A 25493-nucleotide genomic window follows, 5' to 3' on the forward strand; every position below is an offset into this window, starting at 1 on the left:
AGATTTTTATATTTTTCTTTGTATCTTTCTCTATTTTCTTAATTGTCAATAATTACCATGTATATTTTCATCATTAGAACACCACCATTTTTCCTAAACATGTGCTGACCTGTTTTTGAAATTTGGCCCTCTCAATTCCCTCTTAGATTTTCATCAATATACCTCCTTTCAAAAATTTTCCTAGGTTGCCATCAACATTTCCTTATGAGAGCCATACACATTTTATTTATTAATTTGTCTCTGATAACCAAAGCATTCCATGGATAGAGAAGGACTTCCTGGCCTTCCTGGTTTCCTGATCAACCCAGAGGCATTAGAGTACTTTTTTTTTTGATGTGGAGTTTCGCTCTTGTGGCCCAGGCTGGAGTGCAATGGTGTGATCTTGGCTCACTGCAATCTCCGCCTCGTGGGTTCAAATAATTGTCCTGCCTCAGCCTCCTGAGTAGCTGAGATTACAGGCACCCACAACCACACCTGGCTAATTTTTGTATTTTTAGTAGAGCTGGGGTTTCACCACGTTGGCCAGGCTGGTCTCAAACTCCTGACCTTAGGTGATCCACCTGCCATGGCCTCCCAAAGTGCTGGGATTACAGGTGTGAGCCATCACACCAGGCCTGGAGTCCTTTAAGAATGATCACCACTACTGGCAAAGTGGGCCACTCGCCAGAAGCCGGGTTTCTTTCTTCTGACTACCCTCACTTGCTATTTTCTTTTTTTTAATTCCATTTTTTATCAATCACACAAGCAATATCATGTACTTTGTTACGTCTCATGGATACAACATGACTTTCATAATTACTTTTTTAAAACGTACTAATGCTCATTTACAATATTCAAGATGAGCACACAGTGCAGAGTGAGCATCTTGGTTCTCATTTCTTGCTGTAATGAGAACACTTCTGGTATTTCACCAACAAGTTCTTTATTAGGAGTGCATATGAAACTTGATGAACTATATTAATGAATTTCTTAAAGAATCCTTCTTTCATTCCCATAGTTAATTAAATTCAAATGTTTACTGTGTGATTACTGTGCTCAATTCTACTTAAAGAATATATACTGTAAATAATAGACATGCTCTAATCTGGCCAGGAAGAGGGGCTCATAACAGCATATAAACATATAAGTAGAATATGTAAGTGCAAATTGTTGTAAATGTTACAGAGAAGAACCAGTTTTATTAAGACCACTTGGGCCAGGTGTGGTGGCCCATGCCTGTAATCCTAGCACTTTGGGAAGGTGAGGCAGGAGGATTGCTTGAGCCTAGGAGTTTGCGACCAGCCCGGGCAACATGGGGATACCCTGTCTCTCCAAAAAAAAAAAAAAAAAAATTAGCCAGCCATGATGCCACGCACCTGTAGTCCCAGCTACTCAGGAGGCTGAGGTAGGAGGATCACTTGAGGCTGGGAGTTTGAAGCCGCAGTGAGCTATGATTGTGCCACTACACTTCAGACTGGGTGACAGAGCAAGGCTCTGTCTCAAAACAAAACAAAGACCATTTTGTCACTGAGAATGATTTGCTCTGTGTTTTATTTGCTAATTTTTTTTTTGGATTTTTGTATCAATATTTAGCAGTGATATTAGTTCATAGTGTTTTTTGTTTGTCCTATTTTGTTTCCCATTTTGGGAGGTGAGTCTTATCTGATTATGTTTTCTAAAAAGTAAAAGCTTTCTTCTTATGTCCTCAAATAGTTGCAACAACATCAGAATAATCTATTCCTTAAGGATTTGAAGATATTACCTTTGGAACTCTCTAGGCCTGGTTCTTTTTTAGGATGTAGCTTTTTAACAACTCCTTTATTTCCTCCATAGTTATTTTCATTAAAAAATAAGCAATTCATTCAAATTTATATATATGCATATCTATCTATCGTTTCTATTTTGGGGTATTTGTGGTTTTTCTTTTTTTCTGATGGAGGATCTATTTTATTAGTTGTCTTTTAAGAACATGTTGTGTTTAGTTATAAATCCATTACTTTTCTCTTTTCTATTTCATTGATTTTTGCCTTTTTAATTAATTTTAATTAATTCTTTCTGCTTTCCTTAGCTTTATTTCAGTATTTTTTCTAATTTCTTGAGTTGAATGCTTAATTGACTTACATTTAAAGCAATCAATCTCTCTGAATACAGCATTAGTCATGAACTCTAGGTTTAATATTAAGTGCTTTAATAATAATTTAAAAATATGCTGCAATTAAATCTTGGTTTGTACTTTGCACAGCTGCAGTTTAAGGGTAGTGTTAACATTTCCAGGTGGTAGGGTTTTACTGGTTTCTATTTTTGTTATTATTTTTCTGTTTTTATTTCACTGTGATCTGAGGATGTGGTCTGTATTCTTTCAACTTCCTGGAATTTATCAAGGATTTCTTCATGGCCAATTATAGGATCAACTTTTGTAAACGTTACACAGGCACTTGAAAGAAAGTTTATTCTCTGTTTTCAGGATTTAGAGTTCAATATTAGAGGTACCAGTTCATGACTAATTATTCAGATCCTCTGTCTTTATATGGGTCTCTGTCTAATTATCTTCCATGAGCTGAGAGAAGTCTCCTAACCCCCTTATATTTCTGTTAGTGTAGTTTTGCATTTTCTGCAGATTTTCTATTGCATATTGGATATGATATTTTGTGGATTGTGCTCTTTTTGTCAGGATAAATTACCCCTTTTATCTCACTTAATATCTTCTGCCTTAATTTTCATTTAGTAATATCATGACCTCCTGCTTTGTTTTACTTTCAAGCTGATTTACCTTGTTTTAGATGAAAATTTATGCATGTAGCCAAAACACTTCGCAACCTGCAAGGGCCAGTCAGAAAGGGCGCTGGCTGTGGCACTGCTGGAAGAGGGTCCTGGAGAACCCCTGCCTTAGTATTTATCATGACGGGGCTGGGGTTGAGAGGAGGAGATATTAGGGGAAGGAAGCATGGTGGCTGCTATTTGAATAATCCTTACAGCTGTACTAGTGCAAATTGGCTGAATCCAATTTCAGAATCATTTTCAAAATCAATCTGGAAGTTTCCCTGATGTCCAATTTGAGAATATTTCTTTTCTTTTTTTTACTAGGTAAACGTATTCCATTTACATTTATTATCATAACTGCTATGCATTATCTTAATTCTGTTATCTTACATTCCTATTTAAAGTTGGCTTCATTTTCATTATTTTCTTATGTAAGGTATACTTTGTTTCTTAGTTGTCTGCTTTTGTTTTCCCTACTTGGTAATTTGGAAAGAAACAAATATAAAGTTCTCTTTCTGTTCTCTTGATCTATAGCATACCTGAATATAGCACAGAGTACATTTGTTTCTATAAGTAACTATCAAAAACACAAATTTTCTAGTACAAAGGAGAGAACTAGTTGATGAGATAGGAACATGAAAACCCAGCACCTCATTAACATGGAGGCTGCATGCTGCCCCAGGGGTATGAGTACAGCCTTCCGAGTCATGGCAAACAGCACGTGATGCGTGGGCCATCTGACTGGCTCAGAGGAAATGAAGGAAAATTTACAAATACATTTTTTTAAAGGGAATTTCCTAAATGATTAGTGAGATCTCCTAGTGTTGGTATATATGAGTGAGGGAGAGAGAGAGAGAAAGTGTGTGTGTGTGTGTGTGTGTGTGTGTGTGTAGGGGTGGGGGAAAGAGAGAGAGAGAGAAAGAGACAGGGACAGAGAGACAGAAAGACACAGAAAAGGAGAAGGGAGGGAAGATACATTAAAAATACATAGTGGGCTTATCTAAGCACTCATTTTCAACTCTAACAAGGTGCCTCTGGAAAAACAAAGTAAACGGGTTGGTAAACAATGAATGAAAGAAATGTGATATTTAAGAAAATCATACTGCTTACATCTACGTTTCGTATTAGTTATATTATAGAGTTTTTAAAGAACATATAAATAGTATAGGTCTTGCTAACCAATTCCTGACACAAGAGTTTTAATTGGGATCATTAATTTGTTTCTCTTTTAAGATTTTCAATTACTTATTAACAAAATATCTTCAAATTATCAGGGAGCAAATAAAGTTATCAAGAAGCAAAAAATCCTTAAATGTATTTTTTAAAAAATTAAATATATATCAATTGCAGTAATGGACAGGCAACGTATAATTTTTATAATTTAGACTCAGTTTCTTCCTATAGATCAGAGCTGAAAAATATAAACAATGAGAAAGGAGTAGAATGCTTAAGTATTTTCCTTCAAACCTCATTTATGACTCAGCACAGCTCAATTAAAGAATAAGAAAACAAAATATGCCTTTACCTAGAATTGCCACCAGGGTCAGCAGAATCACCATATGCTTCATTCCTTTTCTTTTATAGAAATACAGGAGAATGCAGAAAATTAATATTTCTGAAATCTAGAAATGAAAAAGATGGAAAAGAGTAAGTTATTCTATGCAAAGTCTTCAAAATGTCACACTTCTCATTTTGATTTTGCAGCAATTCTCATATGAGCGTTGAGGGTGACTGAGGTTCCTAGGGATGACACAGGAGAACAGTATAAGCACCTCGGCCATCCAGACCCAGAGCTTGAACGTCCCTCTCCGCCAGTGATGCCCAAATCTAGATCTCCAGTCCTAACCTCCCTGGAAGTTCAGCCTCATTTCCCCAAGTATCTATGAGACATTTCCACATGCATGTTTAATAGACATGCCACAATAATGTGGGTAACACCTCCCACTAGATTCCCTACCTTCCCAGCTTGTTCCTCCAGGGCCTTTGCCCGCCAGTTAGTGGCATTCCCACACTCCGTGTTGCACAAACCCCAAACCCCTTTCCCTCACTCCCTGCCTTCCTCTCTAGACAGCTGCATTTGCTTCTAACTCATCTCTGATTTTACTCTTGCCTCTCTATAATCCAGCCATTCCACAGCCAGAGGAATCATTTAAAAACACAATTTGGATAATGAAATATTTTATTCATAGAGAACATATATGATGCACATCAAAGGGATTTAGAGTAATATGACAGGCACTCACAGACTCTCTACCCAACCTAAGAAACGGAACGTACCGACACCTCTGAAGTCTCTCATGTGCCCCTCTCCAGCTGCACTCCCCTCCTCCTTCAACCTCCCCAGGAACCACTACACTGAAAATCTGTGTTTATCATTCACTTTCTTTATGGTTTATCGCATTTTTATATGTCCCTAAATGGTACCCAGTTTATTTTTGCATGTTTGGACTTTATACAAGTGGAATCATACTTGCTTTCACTTGCTTGCTTTTTTTCACCATGTATTATATTTGTGACATTCTTCCAGGATGATGCATGTAGTAAAAATATAAACTAGACCCATTCATTCCTTTGCTGAAACCTCCTGTGGTTTCACATTTAGAATAAAATCCAAACTCCCTCCTGGATCATAAAGTCATAGGCAACTCCCTGGACCTAATTTTGTACCACTCACTCCTGGATGGTCCACTCTGTGCCAGCCTCATGGCAATTTTTAAAACTTCTTTTTTTTTTCCTAGTTCTTTGCAATCTTCAGATTGCTCCTGCCTGTGGGCCTTTGCACTAACTGTTCACTCTGCCTGGAATGCTCTTTCACTGATCTTTGCACAATGCCTCCTCCAAGTCACTCAGCTCACAGGTCAAATGCCACCTCTCTGAGAGTCCTTCTCTCACTCTTCTGATCTAACAGAGCCACTCATTATCCTGTCACACCCCCAGCTTCAGGTTGCTGTGGAGCATTTTGCCGTCATCATTTCTTGTTCATATGTTTATGTGTTTCTTTTCTGTCTTCCCTACTAGAATGCCAGCCCTAGAACAGGAATCTTACCTACTCTTTTTGCCACCCAATCTCTGGTGCCTGGCATACAGTCGGTCACTCAATGAGTACTGATGGAATTAATGAGTAAATCACACCTCAAATTTATTATGAATAAGTTGCCAAAAAATACCTAATGTCTAATAAACTGTTCAATAAATATTAATTGACTGAATGTCTAAAATTTTCCTGTCCTTAAGAACTTTAGTGTAATTTTGAGTTCTCAGTTTTATTTTTGTTTTAACATCTTTTTTTTTTTTTTGAGATGGAGTCTCACTCTGTTGCCCAGGCTGGAGTGTAATGGCTCAACCTCAGATCACTTAAACCTCTCCCTCTTGGGTTCAAGTGATTCTCTTGCCTCAACCTTCCAAGTAGCTGGGATTATGGGTGCCCGCCACCACGCCCGGCTAATTTTTGTATTTTTAGTAGAGACAGGGTTTTGCCATGTTGGCCAGGTTGGTCTTGAACTCCTGACCTCAAGTGATCCACCTGCCTCGGCCTCCCAAAGTGCTGGGATTACAGGCATGAGCCACCGCGCCTGGCCCAGGCTATTATTTTTGACGAGATGGTATTCTTGGGCTGAATTTGTAAGTATGAATGTTTACTTTTCTAACAGCAGACAGTACCATCACTAATTTTTTTTCTTTTTTTCTTTTTTTAACCACAGGAGTTAGGGACTTCACTATTTTGAGGAATGCATTCTACCTACAACGCCCTCTCTAAATCAACTTAAATTTGTTTCCATTCAAGGGTTTGCTTGTGGGTTTGTTTTTTTCTCTAATCCTTTGTGGGCATGGGAAACAGCAGGCCCTTATCTTCCTCATTTAAAAACCTTTTCATCTAATATGGAAGATGAACTCATCCCTTTGTCTTTTCTTCTCCGGGTAAATTAAACCAATTATCTTAACTGTTTCTTATGGGACTTATTTGCCAGACCTTTGATTTAATTGAGTAGTGCTACAAAAGCTATTAAACTTGTATCTCTTTGCCTTCCCTAAAACAGCCATCAAAACATTGGGTGTCCTAATTTCTGTGCATTTCACCAATTGTTAACAGAAATATCCCTCTGGGCCCAGTCTCCCCTCAACCACAGGCTTCCATTTCTCACATGAGACAATTATAGACAATTCACAGCAGCGTTTGGGCCGCTGTATTTGTTGCTGGAGAAAAGAAAGCTCTTCCTGTGTTAACACACAGAGCCTATTAGGTAAATCGATTCTCATGCTGATTATTAATTTTTGCAGGTATTTGTTATCAGTTCTAGAAACCATGTATGACTTTTTTCATGTGTGGGCAAATTCCATCTCTGCGGCTTCAGATAAATAAAACATGAGTTCCCATTATTCACAGAATAACTATAGTTGCCCTGGTTCTGCCTTATGGCAAGAAGTCACACAGCTCCTAGGAATAAAATATTAAAGCAGTATGAATTAATGCTGATTTTTTTCTAGCAACATTTTTTTTCTCCCTGAAAACATCAATATTAAAGAAGCTGTGATTTCTGCAGGTTGCGGTGCCCCAGGAAGAGGCTGCATTATTGATTGCAATCTCACAGGTTAGAAAAAGTAACAGCACTTACTGCGTGTCCCCCATACCCTGTGCACTGTTCTCAGAGCTTCCTGTTACGAATTCGTTGAATCCTCACAACCATTTAGGAGGTAGGTGCTATCATCAGTTTACAGGTGAGGAAACTGAGGCTCAGAGGGGCTAAATGATGCAGCTCTGATAGGCAGCATAATGGCCCCCATAGAAGTCCCTGGTCTAATCTCTAGAAGCTGTGATGATGTTACTTTACACAGCAAAGGGGTTTTGTATTAGGTTGGTGAGTTGGTGCAATTCTTCCTTCCTTTGTTTTCTGTACCAGATCAGAGGAAAAGTTCCTGGGCCTTGTACCTGTGAGGTTTCCATTTGATGTAAGCCTTGAAGGAAAAATAGACAAAAGTAGACAATTTTCAATTTGTCAAAGTAGTTACTTTCAATGGGAAAAACCTCAATTAATTTTGCATCAACCTAATACAAAGAGCACTGGCAGCTGAAGGGGTGTGTGGCAAAAGAGATAGACAAAATTTTAGCACTGGATGCCCCACTGCCAGTACCAATATCTGAGCCCGATTTGACCTCATCTTCCCTCACTAAGTTCTCAAATGCATAGCCTATGGCCATAGCATATGGCTTCTCTGTCTAAAACAAATGAGCTCTGCAAAGGTTCTCTCTAAGGCCGTGTTTGGACAAAGATCTGATCCTTGGTAGTCAGTTTATTAATTCTGCAGAGAGGCATTGAGTGAGGTGTATTGGCCTGTGCACCCCAGAAGTGAACAAACTGGTTTTGAGTTCTGGCTTTATCACTTAGTACTTACGTGACCTTAAACAAGTTCCTGGGCCTTCTCCAGCCTCAACTTCCCCATCTATCAGATGCAGAGGATAACAGTGGCCCATGTATACGGCCAGTGTGCAGGTAAAGAACAGAATGTAGTCTGAGCTAGACATAGGGCTCAGCCACTCTGCTACCGAAGAAGTGGACCCTTGTGTGGACACACAAGTGCTATTTGCATTCAGACAATAAAGCAAATAACATCATGCCATAGATATTGATGTCCTATAAAAACATACAGTTTTCTCCCTTAGGTTTCTAATACCTGATGGTGGGTTTTGTCGCAGCTTTGCCAGAAAGGCTGACTTAATAATCAGGTTTAGGGTACAGAATGACACCAAATGACAGGCTTGGCCCCAGCATCTGCTGATTTAATTTTTTTGTCTGAGAGAAAATGAGCAATGTGCAGATTATTTTGTGAAGGATTTTATGTTCACAAAAGAGGTTCCATTTGAATAATCTTTTGGAAAATCTGGGTGAGCACAATAGCCATGACCAAGCCTGCCAAAGAACATGAAGTAACTGAGAATCAGGGCTGCATTTTCTAACATGGTTTTTGCAGAACACGTTTGCTCATAGGTATTACTCAACAAAAGGTCCTTCCAGGAAAAGGGCCTCATGGTCAAATAAGCCTGGGGCATGTAGGATTAACAAAATCAAATCTTTCTCATTCTTACAGGACTTCTAGCTTTTAACATGCTAACAGAGATGATGAATTTCTCAGACAGGCCATGTTATGCAGAATCTTTCTCACCTAGTTTGACCTTGAAAACTCCACTCCTTTTTGCGTTTTGGCAAGGATGGGGATTGCCCGTCTGCAGCAGACAGGCTGGGAAAGGCTGTTTTAGTGAGTGCACTTTATTCTCCTCTGGCTGGTATACACTGGGCTTCTCAAATCTTCCTTCCTTTCTTTTCTGTACCAGATCAGAGGAAAAGCTCCTGAGCCTTGTCTCTGTGAGGCTTCCATTTAATGTAAATCTTGAAGGAAAAACAGACATCTGTCTGGGGCACGCAAACACACAAGACAAGGGGTTGATGTGAGCCAGTGGGTGCCGCAATATTATAATTCCTTTTGTGAGAAATATAAAATGTATTCAGGCTTATACATATTTTAGAAGTTATTTGATCAGTCCCGAAAGCCAATTCAGGTGCTCTTATTTATACTTGGTATAATACATAGAGTTAGATGAATGATATGTCAAAGAATAGTCTTAATTACTGTAATTATTATCTTTGCAGTCAGGGCTTGCAGAAAAGCACAGAATTTGCCACATCTGAAGATTAAATATTACTTAGATGTTTAACAGATTCAAACCAAATTTCAGCTCACAATCTTAGTATAAAATTCATCACTTCTAGAGTCTTTAGAGATGCAATTATATAATGAATTAGATTACAAATGAATATAATATAGATCTATTCTCCTTAGAGTCTAATGCCAACAGTGTTATTCAAAAGTGACTTTATTAAAGGTTTATTTTATGCTATGTTATAAATACCTGAAATTATTTACATTTTTCTCTGTGGCATTTACTTTCAAATATACTTTCTTTATCTTAATATGATTTTTCAGATAAATGGGTTTCTCCCAGAACTGTAAAATTCCTGCTACGGGAATTCCTCTCTCTAAATTTGGTGTCTAACCACCACTTAATGGATACGTGAATAAATGAATGGATAAATTTATTTTAAGAGTTGATTTTGGAAAAATGGCAAACTGCAATTCATCTCAGTACTTTTTGTGGAAATACACAGTTTAATAAAAAGTAGTTTGGATCTCTTCAAATGTTTTCTCTGGTGTTAAAGCAATACAAGATAGATCATCATTAAACAATGCTGTTTATTCCAGGAAATAAGTCTTGATGCATCTTTAATATACAAAGGATTTAACTCACGCCATTAATTTTCTGGTTTCAGGCTATGTGACCCTTTTCTTAACTAGATGAAGAATTTATTTTGCCTGCAGGCAAAGAGTAATAATTTGTTGGTAAGGCTTCAAGTCTGGACTATCATGAAATTTTCTGTAAAGTATAAAAAACAGAACTAAATCACAGAGATTACAACTCTTTCTAGTGCTTATCATGGACTGATGAAAGCTGGGATAATTAAAGAACTGAGTGTGGCATAAAAGTAGGAAGATAAATGGGGCAGAGGGGTTGGCACAAAGTATGACAGACCCGAGACAGGCAATCTGAGTTGGGAAGCCCAATCTTAAAGGCTGAAGGAGGGCAGGGGTGAGGGGAAGAGCTAGGAAGTGACAGCACTAGGGTAGAAATAAGGCCTATGAAAATGAATTTCAGGACCATAACATATGAGGATCAGGGATTTGAATAGGCAGGGCACTATGACTGATGGCCTGAGTGATACATTGAGCAACCAATACAAGTTCATATCCTGAAGAAGTGCAGGGTCTTCTGGAATAAGACAGGCAGGTAAATAGATAAAGAGGTCCAATCTGAGCCATGCCCATGAGGGTGAGTTTTCAGGGGTCATAAGGAGATGGGGCTGTGGGTCAAAGGAGGTAGGGGAGGCAGACAGGTACAACAGCACTGCGTTATGTGGCTGGAGGGGGCTCACTGGTCAGGTTTGTTTATTAGGAGGAGCTTGTACCAGTGTTGACAAACAGCAGGGGGAGGCAGCCTTATTAAGAGGCTGCTGACACAGTCCAAACAAGAGATGGTGGAAGCCTGAATTAATGCAACAGGAATGGGAATGTGAAAAGGGGGTCAAGTTCAAGAGACTTTACATTTCCAACAGGATCAGGGGTAGGAGTGAGGAATGAGGGTGAAGGAGAAGTCATGTGTAGTTTAGGTTTCCAGTAAGGGAGGCCGACATGGAAGAGAAGAGAGAGTTTGGGGGAGAAGATAGTTTGGTTTTTGATATGTTACATTTAAGGAGACTGTGGGACATCCAGGGTTGAGTAATAAGTGGACAGATAAGAATATAGATCTGGAGCTCAGGAGGGGCCTGGGAAGGAGAGGTAGATCTGGATTAGGAAGTATTTCAAAAGGATGCTGGTGGGTGGGCAACGAGATTCTTTTAGAAGACCTTGGAAGAGTGTGCAGCATCAATAGAAGCGAGGCAGAGGAAGAGGAAGTGCTCAAGAGCCTGGCTTGGATTAGTCAGAGAAGAAGAAGAGAGACAGGGAAAACATTTGGAGGAAGCAAGGAGGACAGAGTTTCCAGAAGATGATGGGCCAGGGAGTAAATGCTGCATAAGGTTCGAGAAGAATCAGGACCAAAAAAAGCAATTCCTTTGGCAATTCATGGAGAGGAATTTACTTCCCCAGACTTCTCCTACACCCTAATTCGTCACTCCTAGCCCCCTTCCTGTTGGGAATGTAAATACTCTAGAACTTGGTCCTTTTCTACATTCCCATTCCTGTTGCATTAATTCAGGCTTCCATCATCTCTTGCTTGGACTGTGTCAGCAACCTCTTAACAAGGCTGCCTCCCCTGCTGTTCATCATCAACACTGTGGGTACAAGCTCCGCCTAATAAACAAATCTGACCGGTGAGCCCCCTCCAGCCACATAACGCAGTGCTGTTCTATCTGTCTGCTGTTCCCTCTGCTAGCAAAGTCCCCGACCTCCTTTGACCCACAGCCCCATCCACAGATTGGAATGAGTGAAGAGTTAGTGGGAGCTAAGGAAGTGGACAAGGCCAGCAAGAGTAGATTATTTGAAGGCATTCTTGGTATAAATGGCAGGAGGGATATTGGACAGTTTATTAAAGGGGTGTGTAGTGTATGAGAATTTTTTTTTTTAAACAGAGAAACCTAAGTATCTTTGTAGGGCAAGAGAAAGGAGTAGAAATGGAAACAAAGGAAATGAAAGTAAAAAGATCTGTAAGTATTTGTGTTCTAGTGGTCAGAATACATATCAGAAATGGCAGGATATATAGAATTCTTGTCATATACACTAGGAACTGCTTCGGTCCTGCACTTAGAGCAAAATTTCCTCAGTAGACATGTCCCTGTAAATGCCAATGTCACACTTTTCAATACTAGGCATATAAAGTAGGATCATACTATTTTACCTGTTTTAATGGCAGAAGGCTAGACCAGTTAGCTTTTGAGGCCATTTCTAATTCTAAAAATGTATAATTCTGTGTGCTTTGATTTTTTTTTTTTTTTGTCTTGAGACAGGGTCTCACTCTGTCACCCAGGTTGGAGTGCAGAGCTGCAATCATGGCTCACTGCAACCTTGACCTCCTGGGCTCAAGATCCTCTCATCTCAACCTCCCAAGTAGGTGGGACTGCAGGTGCATACTACCATGCCTGGCTAATTTTTAAAATTATTTGTAGAGTTGAGGTCTTGTCATGTTGCCAGACTGGTCTCAAACTCCTGGGCTCGAGTGATTCTCCCACCTTGGCTTCCTGAAGTGTTGGGTAACAGACGTACATCACCACGCCCAGCCTAATTATTTTTATTGACTTCACAACTATTTTACCAAACCGGTTCTTGGTTAAATACTCAGCTAGACTATCCCAGTTTTCTTCTTATTACATACCCTTCCTAGAATATTATTATTCCCCAATCTATACTAACTTCTGTGACAAGTTGCATATCAGCCCTTTCGATCATATTCTCTTTTTTTTATACCTACAGATACAGCCACTGCATCAAACAAGATAACCCAGTTAACACCTTCATATTTCTCTATCAGTTCATTTCATTCTTTTTTTTTTTTTTTTTGACAGAGTTTTGCTCTTGTCGCCCAGACTGGAGTGCAATGGCACAATCTTGGCTCACGGTAGCCTCTGCCTCCCAGGTCCAAGTGATTCTCCTGCCTCAGCCTCCCGAGTAGCTGGGTTTACAGGTGTGTACTACCACTCCTGGGTAATTTTTGCATTTTTAGTAGAGATGGGGTTTCACCATGTTGGCCAGGCTGGTTTCAAACTCCTGACCTCAAGTGATCTGCCTGCCTCGGCCTCCCAAAGTGCTGGGATTATGGGCGTGAGCCACCGTGCCCAGCCTCATTTCATTCTTTTATACATCTCTTGGCATTGTAGTACTGTTGTGTGCTCCTCTCAGACAGTCTGTGGCATTGATCTCAACAAGGACTTTTTTTTTTTTTTAAATAAATCACTTTAATCTTTTTCACTGGAAAAATTAAAGATATAAAATTTAAAATATAATAAAAGAGAAAAATATACAAGTTTAAATATTTTATATTGGTTGAGAGTACTAATGGGAATGTAAATGAATATGGAAATTTTGGAGGGCAGTTTGTCTACATCTATCAAGTTTTTTTTTTAATTATTATACTTTAAGTTCTGGGATACATGTGCAGAATGTACGGTTTTGTTACATAGGTATACATGTGCCATGGCGATTTGCTGTACCCATCAACCTGTCACCTACATTAGATATTTCTCCTAATGCTATCCCTCATGCTTATCATCACTGGTCATTAGAGAAATGCAAATCAAAACCACAGTGAGATACCATCTCATGCCAGTTAGAATGGCGATCATTAAAAAGTCAGGAAACAACAAATGCTGGAGAGGATGTGGAGAAACAGGAACACTGTTGGTGGGAGTGTAAATTAGTTCAACCGTTGTGGAAGACAGTGTGGCGATTCCTCAAGGATCTAGAACTAGAAATACCATTTGACCCAGCAATCCCATTACTAGGTATATACCCAAAGGATTATAAATCATTCTACTATAAAGACACATGCACACATATGTTTATTGTGGCACTGTTCACAATAGCAAAGACTTGCAACCAACCCAAATGTCCATCAATGATAGACTGGATAAAGAAAATGTGACACATATACACCATGGAATACTATGTAGCCATAAAAAACAAGGACTTTTTTGAAGAGAACCCCTATTTTGAATAAAGTTCAGTAAAGCAGAATGTGTCCTTAAGTATTGTCCCTTCAACTTGGAAGGGAATGTTTTTTTTTACTCTGAGTTTTCCTAAAACGTATTGCTCTGGAACTTGCTGGATTAATCGATGTGGAAATTGTTCCAGGAAAGATACCTGGGAAACTAAGGGTGCTTCTGTTGCTGACTTAGTATTTCAAATACTTTGGTATTAGTCAAATACATTTAGATTTTAATAAGATATTAGCGCTGGTAAGGAAAAGATTATATTCTCTAATATCTGCATGTACCAGTGGTCTGGATAATATAGCTTCGGGGATAGTGAAATATTTAGAATTCTTACCACATAGATCAGGAACTGCCATCCGACAAGGTAATACTGTACTGTTCTTGCTGAGATTGCCTGAGTTATATTTGGAGCAAAGTTCACCAGTAAATATGTTCCTGCAAATGCCAGTGTCGTACCTTTAAATAAAATTGAAAAGAAAAACCAAATTGAAACCAACCTAAAGCTTTTGTTGACGCAGACATTGCCTAGAGACTGCGCATTACTTGTAAAAGTGCCAATCGCCCCTCCCTATTATACTCCGTTTCATCAAACCATCCTTGGATAGCGTCCACATTCACCTGAAGGCATTCCCTTTACAGGGGAATAGAGCTGGGGGATGGATAGGGCAGGACATAACTTCCAATTTTTCTCTATTGTTCTGGATGAATCCCAGCATCTTCAGGGAAGCTTTCCCCAATGATTGGGAAGATCAGAATATGTGCTACGAAGACGTGAAAACACCTCCTAAGCTGACTGTTTCCTCATGGGTCAGTAAGTGCATGATGGATCTAGACACATCTAGATCTGTCTAGATCTAGATGGCACAGTCCAGAGGACAGGGAAACTATCACATGATGATCTGCTCTACACTCACTCATCCCTGGGGCCTTGAAGCACCCTCAGGTGATTTAACAATTTGAAACTCTGGTAATGAGCATCTTTAATCACTGCCATTTATTGGAGTCCTTTTAGCAGCAATAACAAAGGTGAATGCTGGCTTTGCTGTAGGAGTTTAATTAATCCAATCTAGAATATAGAATTCCAAGGTTAGCTTAGTAAAATAAAAATAAAATAGAAACCACGTCATAAACCTATGTAAGGAATGTGTTACTGCCATCGGTTTAGTATTACTTAAAATGACAGAAGGGAATGTGTGTAGGGGGATTAGGGGGTGAGGCCACCGAAGAAGGGGTGAAGGGAGGACTTGCCCTTCCAAATAATGTTGAAAACTGCTTATTTATATATGATTAGCAGTCTGAAAAAACACCCCTGGTATAAGTAGCATATTTTAGATAGCACACTTGAAAACTTGCTTCAACTTGCTTCATCTCCGAGGTCAGTGCTATTGTGGATATAATTTATAACCAACATAGACTCCAACCTGAAACAATTTGGTTTGTCTACAAAGTCTCACAATTTGAAGGCACCAATTTCCTGTTCCTCTTATGCAAATGACTTAGGTTTTGAACTCTAGTTCCTGGAAGCAAATAGCATTTGATTTTTCGCAAAAGCTAGACAACAGCAATTCAGGGTATTGTAGAGCTACAAGGAAGTTTCCTATAATGTAACAATTTATTCTGTAATACTTTGTGAAGACAGATTATATGCAATCTTTAAAGCTATTTCTAATAAGAACTTTAAAAACAAAAAACAGTATACATTATTAAACACTATAAGAAAAGCAAATAATAAAACCATATATAAGAACTTGGGAGAAAATTATTGGTCAGTCATGTCTTTTCTTTGGAAAAAATATTACATAATTGTTCAAAAGCAGGTCCCTAGGAGGAAGAGATTCAAAAAAACTGTTTTCTAAACTTGGTAAAGTATGGTAAAGTAGCATATTACTTTAAGATGTCTCAGATACTTCTGTTTCTTTTGTGAAATCCAAATTTCTAGTAATATCAAGCTCCTCTGCCAGACACTCCTTTATCTCTTCTAATAGTATCCAGTTCTATTAACTTTCTTGTATTTAAATTTAGTTTTGAGTAGGCAACACATGTATATGGCAAAATTCCAACAATACACAAGGGTGATTGGTGGAAAGTTAAATCTCATGTACCCTGGTGGTTCACTAGTTTTCCTCCTTAAAGTTAACTACCACCACTAGTTCCTGGGGTTTTCTTTTCAGAGATGTTTTATGCATGTGTGTATAAGTGTACATGAGGTTTTTTTTTACATAAATAATTGCGTATTATATAAACTTTTTTGTATCTTGCTTTTTTTTTTCTGCTTAGAACATTTTGGAGGACATTTCACATCAGTAAATGCAGGGTGGCTTCATTCTTTTTAAGTCTACTGGTATTCTACCTCATGGAGGTAGTATTGTTTACTGAACAAGTTTCCAATATTGTCCCTGTTTCACATCCTGACATATCCCTCCCTACTTCACATCCACGTCTGCATTTGCCTTCCATGACTGTCCCTATCAATGTATATCTTCGTTGCATTTCTTTCTAAATTTTGTAATTTTTGTGGGTACGTAGGAGGTGTATATATTTATGGGGTATATTTCACTGCATTTCAAAACTTTTTAAAAATATAAAATGGCTGATGCTTTTGCAGTTATACTTTCTTTTCTTTTTTTTTTTTTTTTTGTTGAAACAGAGTCTTGCTCTGTCACCCAGGCTGGAGTGCAGTGGTGCAAACTCAGCTTACTGCAACCTCCGTCTCCTGGGTTCAAGTGATCCTCCTCTTAGCCTCCCGAGTAGCTGGGACTACAAGCACGTGCCACCACGCCCAGCTAATTTTTGTATTTTTGGTAGAGATAGGGTTTCACCATGGTGGCCAGGGTGGTCTCGAACTCTTGACCTCAGGTGATCTGCCCGCCTCTGCCACTCAAAGTTCTGGGATTACAGGAGTGAGCCACCGTGCCCGGCTGCAATTATACTTTCTAAGTCCCTTTCACATATATTATTTCATTTGGGCCTCACATCACTGTGCATCTGCTACGTAACTTTATGGCAGTTCAGCAGGTCACACATTCTTTCTTCTTAATAATTTTTATTTCAGCTATCTGCAATAATTACAAAGGCAGTTCTGGGTCGCTGCCACCAGTTGCATGCTTGTTTATTTGGTGTCATTTATATTTATGTGATTTACTGTCCCCTTTATGAGTTGTATGCACATTTTTCATAAGTGTTTAAAAGTGTTAGTCATTTGCACTTCCTTAAATAAATTCCTTTTAAACTTATTTATATTCCACCTTTTTCTAAAAGTGGTATGAAACGTCAGTTCCTGCTATTTTTATTTTGGTAAAGCCACATATATTCCTTCTTTTGAAAGACAGATTTCTGACTTAGGAAACTTGTTAGTTTACCTTCTGCTGGCCCATTTGCCGAAAGGAGTAATCTGGACATGTAAGATCCTCTGAAAAGTCTGCTGCCAGCTGTATCGGAGCTCTTTTGTATGTTATTTGTTTCTTTTCTCTTGCTGCTTTTAGGATTCTTTCTTTATCCTTGACCTTTGGGAATGTGATGATTAAATGCCTTGGGGTAGTCTTCTTTGGGTTAAATCTGCTCGGTGTTCTGTACATGAACCTTCTTGTACCTTCTTGTACATGAATATTGATGTCTTTCTCTAGGTTTGAGAAGTTCTCTGTTATTATCCCTTTGTATAAACTTTCTAATCCTATCTCTCCCTCTACCTCCTCTTTAAGGCCAATAACTCTTAGATTTGTTCTTTTGAGGCTGTTTCCTAGATCTTGTAAGCGTTTTCCATTCCTTTTTATTCTTTTTTTGTCTCCTCTGACTGTATTTTCAAATAGCCTGTTTTCAAGCTCGCTAATTCTTTCTTCTGCTTGATCATTTCTGCTGTTAAGAGACTCTGATGCATTCTTTGGTATGTCAGTTGCATTTTTCAGCTCCAGAATTTCTGCTTGATTCTTTTGAATTATTTCAATTTCTTTGTTAAATTTATTTGATAGTATTCTGAATTCCTTCTCTGGGTTATCTTGAATTTATTTGAGTTTCCTCGAAACAGCTATTTGAATTCTCTGTCTGAAAGGTTACATAACCTTGCCTCTCCAGGATTGGCCCCTGGTGACTTATTTAGTTTGTTTGGTGAGGTCATGTTTTCCTGGATGGTCTTGATGCTTGTGAATGTTTGTTAGTGTCTGGGCATTGAGGAGTTAGATATTTATTGTAGTCTTTGCAGTCAGGGCTTGTTTGTACCCATCCTTCTTTGGAAGGCTTTCTGGGTATTTTAGGGAACTTGGGTGTTGTGATCTAAGTTTTTGGTCACTGTGGCCATATCTACATGAGGGGGCATTCCAAGCCCAGTAATGCTGTAGTTCTTGCAGATTTGTAGAGGTACCATGTTGGTGGTCTTGGATAAGGTCTGGATGAATTACCTGGATTAACAGGCAGAGACTCTTGTTCTCTTCTCTTACTTTCTCCCAAACAAACAGTCTCTCTCTCTCTCCCTCTCTTTCTCTCTCTCTCTCTCCCTCTCTTTCTCTCTCTCTCTCTCTGTCCTGAATTGCCTGGAGTTGGGGGCGAGGGGTGGAATGACACAAGCACCCCTGTGGCCACTCCCACTGGGACTGCACTAGGTCAGACCTGAAGCCAGCACAGCATTGGGTCTTGCTCAAGGCCTGCTGTATCCACTGCCTGGCTACTGCCTATGTTCGCTCAAGGCCCTAGGGCTCTACAATCAGCAGGTGGCAAAGCCCAGCCAGGTTTGTGTCCTTCCCTTCAGGGTGACAAGTTCCCCTAGGCCCCGGGTGGGTCCAGAGATGCTGTCCAGGAGCCAGGCCTGGAGTCAGAAACCTTAGAAATTTACCTGGTGTTCTATTCTACTGCAGCTAGGCTGACACCAAAACCACAAGACAAAGTCTTTTCTACTTGTCCCTCCCCTTTCCCCAGGCAGAGGAGTCTTTCCTCTGTCCACCACCCTCAGGTACTGCCAGGGTACTGCCAATGGTGACATAAGGCCCAAAGGCTCTTCAGTCAGCTGATGGAGAATGCTGCCAGACCTGCCACTACCCTTCAGGGAAGTGGGCTCTCCTGTGGTTCAAGGGTAAGTCTAGAAATGCCATCTAAGAGTCAAGACCTGGAATCAGGGACCCCAAGAGCCCTCTTGGTGCTCTACCCCACTGTGGCCAAGCTGGTACCTAAGCTGCAAGACAAAATCATTTTTATTCATTCATCTCCTTTTCTTAAGCAAAAGGAGTCCTTCCCCATAGCCACCACAGCTGTGAATATGCTGGGCCACACCTGAAGCTAATACATCTCTGAGTCTCACCCAAGGCTCACGGTGAGTACTGTGGCTATCACTGCTGATTATTCAGGGCCCAAATACTCTTTAGTCAGCAGGTGATGAATCCTGCCAGGACTAGGTCCTTCCCTTCAAGGCAGTGGCTTCCTTTCTGGCCCAGGGTGTGTCGAGAAATGTCATCCAGGAGCTACGGCCCGGAATGGGGGCCTCAGGACTCTGCCTGATGCCCTATCCTATTGTGGCTGAACTGGTATCCAAGTTGCAAGAGAAAGTCCTCTTTATTCTCTCTCCTCTCCTCAAGTGGAAGAAAGGAGGCTCTCCCAGAGCTGTGAGCTGAGCTGCCAGGGGCTGTGGGAGGAGTGGCGCCTGCACTCCCTTGGCTGCCCAGCTGGTGTCTCACTGGATCGCATGCCCCTCAAGTCCACTGGTTCTAATCCTAGCACAGCACCAGGACTTGCCTAGGAGTTGCAGTTCTTGTGGCCTAGAGAGCCTTTCAAGTTTATTTAGGACCCCAGAGCCTTTTAGCCCACGGTGGCAAGGCTTGCCAAAACTCAAGTTCGCACCTCTGGGGTGGTTGATTCCTCTCTGGATAGAGCTGGTCTAAATGCTCCCTCTGCGGCCATCAGCTGAGCTCTACCCAGTGTTGGCAGCATTGAGTTCCAGTGCAAAGTAATCATTGTGTTCTTCTTCCCCGAGTGTGCAGATTCTCTGTGCCACTTGGCCACTGCTGGAGGATGTGGGAGAGGTGGTGTTGGTGATTCAAGACCATCCTTCCTACCCTTTTCAGTGCCTCTTTCAGCAATATGAAGTTAACACCAGGTACTGTGATTGCTCACTTGAGTTTTGGTTCTTATGAAGGTGCTTTTTTCATGTGTAGATACTTGTAAAATTTGCTGTTCCTGCAGGGAGGATGATTGGTAGAGGCTTCTATTCAGCCATCTTGCTCCACTTCCTTTGTCTGGTCATGTAAGATCCAAAAGGAAGCAGGGTATCACCAACATGTTCCTCACCCGCAGAAATGTTGCATTTTAGGTCAAGACTTGGATCCCAGAAGCCTAATCCAAGCTAAAACTGCCCCCACAAAATTCACATTTCACTGCTACTTGCTACCTGGAAGAACTTAGGCAACTTATTTACTCCAGACTCAGTTTCCGCATCTCTAGGTACAAATTAAGTCATCAGACTTGCAAAATCCCAGGAACTTGGCTCTGCAAGAAGCCAGTCTAAGGAACTGAATACGCTTCAAAGCCCACTGAGAGGCCTGACATGACAGCGGACCCCGGATAGATCTATCTCAGGATGCATCCATCTCAGGATGCATCACAGGATGCAGGCATGCCATGAGCCAATGGCCACCTGAGTTAAGCTTAAAAATTAGTCCAAAATGATGTCTCTAATATTATAGCCTTAGGATGATCAGGGACCATCACTGGGGCTGTCTCTAAGGAGATAACCCAATTTGAGAATGGAAGGAACGAGCAGAAAGGAATTGGCTGGTGTTTTCTCAATGCCTAGCAAAGACTTCTTGCTGTTGGTTTTCAAAGAAAACAGAAAGAAGGACATGGCATAACTAACAGACATAACAAAGAAGAAGGAAAAAATAGCAGTCCTATGTTTTCTACCCACAGCTAGCCTCAGGAAACTAGTGCATAGAGTCCCAAGATCTGGATATTGGAGGGGACATAAAACAGCAGCCAGACAGCTGTGGGTAAGCTGCAGGTAAGAGCCAATGTCTAGATGCTAGATGCTACCCACAATGCAGGCATGGGATGCCATCCTCTGCCCTCATGCCCAAACCTGCAGCAAATACATTTTTCTTATCAAATACAACTCAAGTCACTTAGAAGTCTATAATCGTCTGGTGGGAATCTTAGATTTAGCTTGATAACATACACAAATATTAAATAAAACCTCTCCCTATAAACTTGATATTTGTGCAAAACAGGTAAACAAGAAAATCCCTGCCTTTTATAATAGATACACTAGTTATACTGGGAGAGCATATGCCAAGGGAATGTAATCTTTTTTGTTCTAAATAGAGACACAGTCTCACTCTGTTACCCATGCTGGAGTACAGTGATGCAATCATAGCTCACTGCAGCCTTGAATTCCTGGGCTCAAGTGATCATTTCATCTTGGCCTCCTGAGTAGCTGGAACTACAGGCATGTGCCACCATGACTGGCTAATTTTTTAATTTTTATTTTTGCAGAGAGAGGGTCTGGCCATGTTGTCCAGGCTGGTCTCGAACTCCTGGTCTCAAGTGATCCTCCCACCTTGGCCTCCTAAAGTGCTGGAATTACACGTGTGAGCCACTATGCCCAGCCAGTAATAATTTTTTTTAGGTGATGTTCTTAAAATTATTGAGTTCATAGACATGTATGGCTGACATGAGAGTTATGGTATAATCAGCATCATGCTAAAATATGATGATAATGATAACTATAATAGTAATAACTAATACTTGTAAGCACAGTTCTAAATGCTTTATACATAACTAATTTAATCCTCACAACAAATCTGTGAAAATGATTTACCTTTGTGTTATTACACTGTTACAACTTATACTACACATAAGTTGTATAGTATATGACATATAATATGAATACTATATAATGTATACTCTTAAATTGTTACCATCTACATTTGACAAGTGAGGAAATTGAGTCACAGAAGAAATAACTATTTTGCCTGGGATTTTCCAGCTAAGAAGAGGAGAGCTGGGATTGGAACCTAGGTAGTCTATTTTCTTAACTATTATACTCCACAGCCTCTTATTTGCATTAAGAATTAAGGCCACTGAATGGACAGCTCAGGGCTGTCACTTACATTGAAGTCTATATGAGTGGCACCCCTAGGAGCTGTACAGAGCACAACCTGAGGCCATATGCAGCATCCTCATTGGGGATTAAAGGAATTGATTGTTCCTGGCAGAGGACCCTGGGGTCCTTGACTGGTCTCAGGTTATTTTTCTGGCCTTAAGTTTCCTTTAGAAGAGCACTCTCAAACTGGTGTTCCCTGGAACCAGTTTCATAAGGTAGATGCTCCACCAAAAAAGGTCCCAAGGCAAATGTATTTGAGAAGAGGTGAATTAAACAAACTGAAATCATTCTTTTACTGGAAAACCTCTCAGATCTGAATGTATTAGCATTCACTGTAAATCTCCCAGAGGAGGATATGGTTGTCATATTTTCTAAACATATTTGACCATTTATATTGCACTGAAGTAGTGTTTTGGGGGAATATTTTATATTTTGGGAAATACTTGACATTTAACTGGATCCAGCTGTGAGCATGCCTTTGTTTCAGGAGGCTACTAGTGTTCTGTTGCAAAAGTCTTCTATAGATACCTGTGCACCAAAAATGTGGTTGGAGGAAAACACCCCAGAATCAGGCTCCTTCTGAAGCTTCTGTTCACTGGCACCTCTAGCTGGCGGAGTCTTGGAATCTAAGATGTACTTGCACAGTTCTTCCACAACAGATATCCTGGTTCCCAAGCTCCTCTCTCCCTGAACTAAAACCTGAAATCTTGAATTTTGTCCACTTTCCAGCTGGATGCTACTTAATATTAAGTGCCCATTTGCTGACTTCTGGAATCTGGTCTGACCTGACTTTTAGGAGCCTTAAGAGTTTTTCTTATTCAGCTAACCTGACTGCAAGGGAAAGATTGCAGTCTAATCCCTTTGGTCCCTGCAGTATGTCTCCTGGTCAGTGGGAGTCCAGTTATTGCTTTTGTGGGATAACAGGAGTCAAAGAATAAATTGGACTCCTTAACATCAAACCATTTGGAAATACCCTCCCATAAGTACAATCTCTCTGGATTCCTCAGGCTTATGGTAGCTAAACCTTGAAGGAGCCCTCGATTGAAAATCTCAGTGATGTGGTGAATTCAAGTAGTCCCAGACCTTCCATCAGAAAGGCTCCCATTCTTGAGGCAGCTCTGCAACCAAAACAGTCAATCTGTCTTCTCAACCAGAGACGATGGGTCATTTAGCTAGTTTAGTATTCTAGACATTGGCTCCAAATCAAGCTGACTTCTGGTGTGGGAAATGGAAGGAAGGAAATGGCCCTCCTCTCACTGTTAATCTCCTGATACTCTATTTAGGCTGACTGTCATTTTTATTTCCATGATGACTCTATCTGGTCTTAAATCAACTAGGATCTCACAGATGATTTGGTGCTTTTGACGTCTAAGGGAGAAGAGAGAAGAAAATCCTATAGTTTTCAGCCGATTGAAGGGGAGAGAAATCTGGTGCTTTTTTTAAAAGGAAAAATAATCATTAAAATAATTAATCCACTAAGAATCAGGGCACAGTCCAAACCTGTCATTGACTTAATAATACTTGGCGATTGCTTTCAGAAATAGCTTTGTGAGGTCATTTTTTGAGACTAGTGATGAAAAGCTTCATAGTCACAGAGTAACATTTGGCAATAAATTAGTTCAGCTTGTTTCCACATGGTCCCCAAATCTTCATTTGTTCCATCATGAAAAACAAACTTTCATTTGCTTGAAACAGAGAAAAATAAATGATTTTCCTTTACACATTTTGATAATTTAATTTTTAGCATGTTCATATGTTAATCTTTAAAAAACACCACTAACTACTCTTTTACCTGTTTGGTTTTAGTCCCTATAAAGAAAAAGATGCTTTAAAAAAAAAATTTTTTTTTTGCTTTTAACAGAAAAAACTACATTTTCTCAAGGCAACGGCAACAAAGGCTCAAAGAAAATACATGTGACTTGACACATTTCTGAGAGGGGTTGGGGAAAAGTCCTTCCTTGGACTTCCGTAAATATGAAGTGGGTTACGACATCTCAGATAATGATAATCTTAGGATATCGCTTGTTGGAGGCAAGGGTATAGAATAGGTGACTAAATCCTTTTTTCATTCCTATGACACTAGATTAAAGGCAAAAATGGGTCATGTTTAACTATGGTATGAAATAAATGTGACTTATGAGTTACATAGCCCTACTCCAAAAGCATTAAGTTAGGTAGGAAAAAACAAAACAGAGCACCCAATCAGAGTTGTGGGAAAGGTTACCTGGATTACTAAAGTTTGCAAAAATGTCCTAATCTAGGTTTCCTCTGATTAATTAGTAGAGTACAGTGGTGGGTGATGGTGGTAGTAGTAATAATGACAATTATAGCTAGTATTATTGAACACATTATGTGATAGGCCCTGTTGTTAGAGTTTTACATATATGAACTCATTTAATCCTGTGAGGTTTGTAGTATTATCTTTATTTTAAAGATTAGAAAATTGAGGCTTAAAAAGCTTATTTATATAACTTTGCAAAGATTACATAAGATTCCTCTAGTGTGGTCTTAAAAAAGAAAAAAGAGAAAGGTTATATAAGGTTACATAATAGCTTTCTGATACTAAAGACTCACCCTAACTTTATACTATAGCTATACCAGATTGCCATTGTTAGGATACTGGTCTATCATGTACTAGTTATATGACCTTGGGCAGGTTACTTAACCTTGCTAAGTATCAGATTTTGCTTCTGTAAATGGATTGTTCCTATATTCAAATGAGATAATCCATGCAAAACACTTAACATAGTATTTGGCAAGAGTAAATGTTTAATAAATTTTAGCTGCTTTTAAAAGATGAGGAATTAGGCCAGGCGTGATAGCTCATGCCTGTAATCCCAGCACTTTGGGAGGCAGAGGTGCGTGGATCATGAGCTCAGGAGTTAGAGACAAGCCTAGACAACATGGTGAAACCCTGTCTCTACTACAAATACAAAATTTAGCTGGGCGTGGTGGTGCATGCCTGTAATCCCAGCTACTTGGGAGGCTGAGGCAGGAGAATTGCTTGAACCTAGGAGGTGGAGGTTGCAGTAAGCTGAGATCACGCTACTACACTCCAGCCTGGGCAACAGAGCGAGACTCCATCTCAAAAGAAAAAAAAATGGTGAGGAATTAGCAAAGAATCCCAAATAATTAATTAAAGGTTTTATTTTGTTAGTTTGTTTTCTTGATGTGTGTGTGTCTGTGTGTGTGTGTGTGTGTGTGTGTGTGTTTTCCCCTTCCTTATATTACATTTTTAGTATTACCTCTTAGGAATCTCTCAGCAATGAAGGTGGTAATAGAAATTATGACAATTATATTGACAAAGCTTTGCATTTTTCAAAGTACTTATATATGAATTATTTAATGTGATCTTCAAAACTGTCTTACATATTTGCCAGAAAAGTGAGGCTTAGAGAAGTTAAGTAATACTAGGTTGCCTGTAC

The 25493-nt window shown here is 39.7% G+C and overlaps 1 protein-coding gene and 1 long non-coding RNA gene across 5 annotated transcripts in view; one reads left to right on the forward strand and one right to left on the reverse strand.

Annotated features, from left to right (window-relative positions):
* Positions 1-25493, forward strand: part of LOC107976394 (uncharacterized) — a 136420-nt gene that overhangs the window by 31649 nt on the left and 79278 nt on the right. The gene's annotated exons all lie outside the window — the stretch shown is intronic.
* Positions 1-25493, reverse strand: part of NIPAL2 (NIPA like domain containing 2) — a 112035-nt gene that overhangs the window by 18317 nt on the left and 68225 nt on the right. For all 3 annotated transcript variants that reach the window (XM_519876.8, XM_009455694.5, XM_009455695.5), the window contains exons 5-6: positions 14326-14447; positions 4265-4361 (exon numbers count right to left, since the gene is read on the reverse strand). In XM_519876.8, the coding sequence (XP_519876.2) occupies positions 4265-4361; positions 14326-14447 (219 nt within the window). The remainder of the gene's footprint in view (positions 1-4264; positions 4362-14325; positions 14448-25493) is intronic.

Source organism: Pan troglodytes, chromosome 7 (assembly GCF_028858775.2).
Source record: "Pan troglodytes isolate AG18354 chromosome 7, NHGRI_mPanTro3-v2.0_pri, whole genome shotgun sequence".
NCBI lineage: Eukaryota > Metazoa > Chordata > Mammalia > Primates > Hominidae > Pan > Pan troglodytes.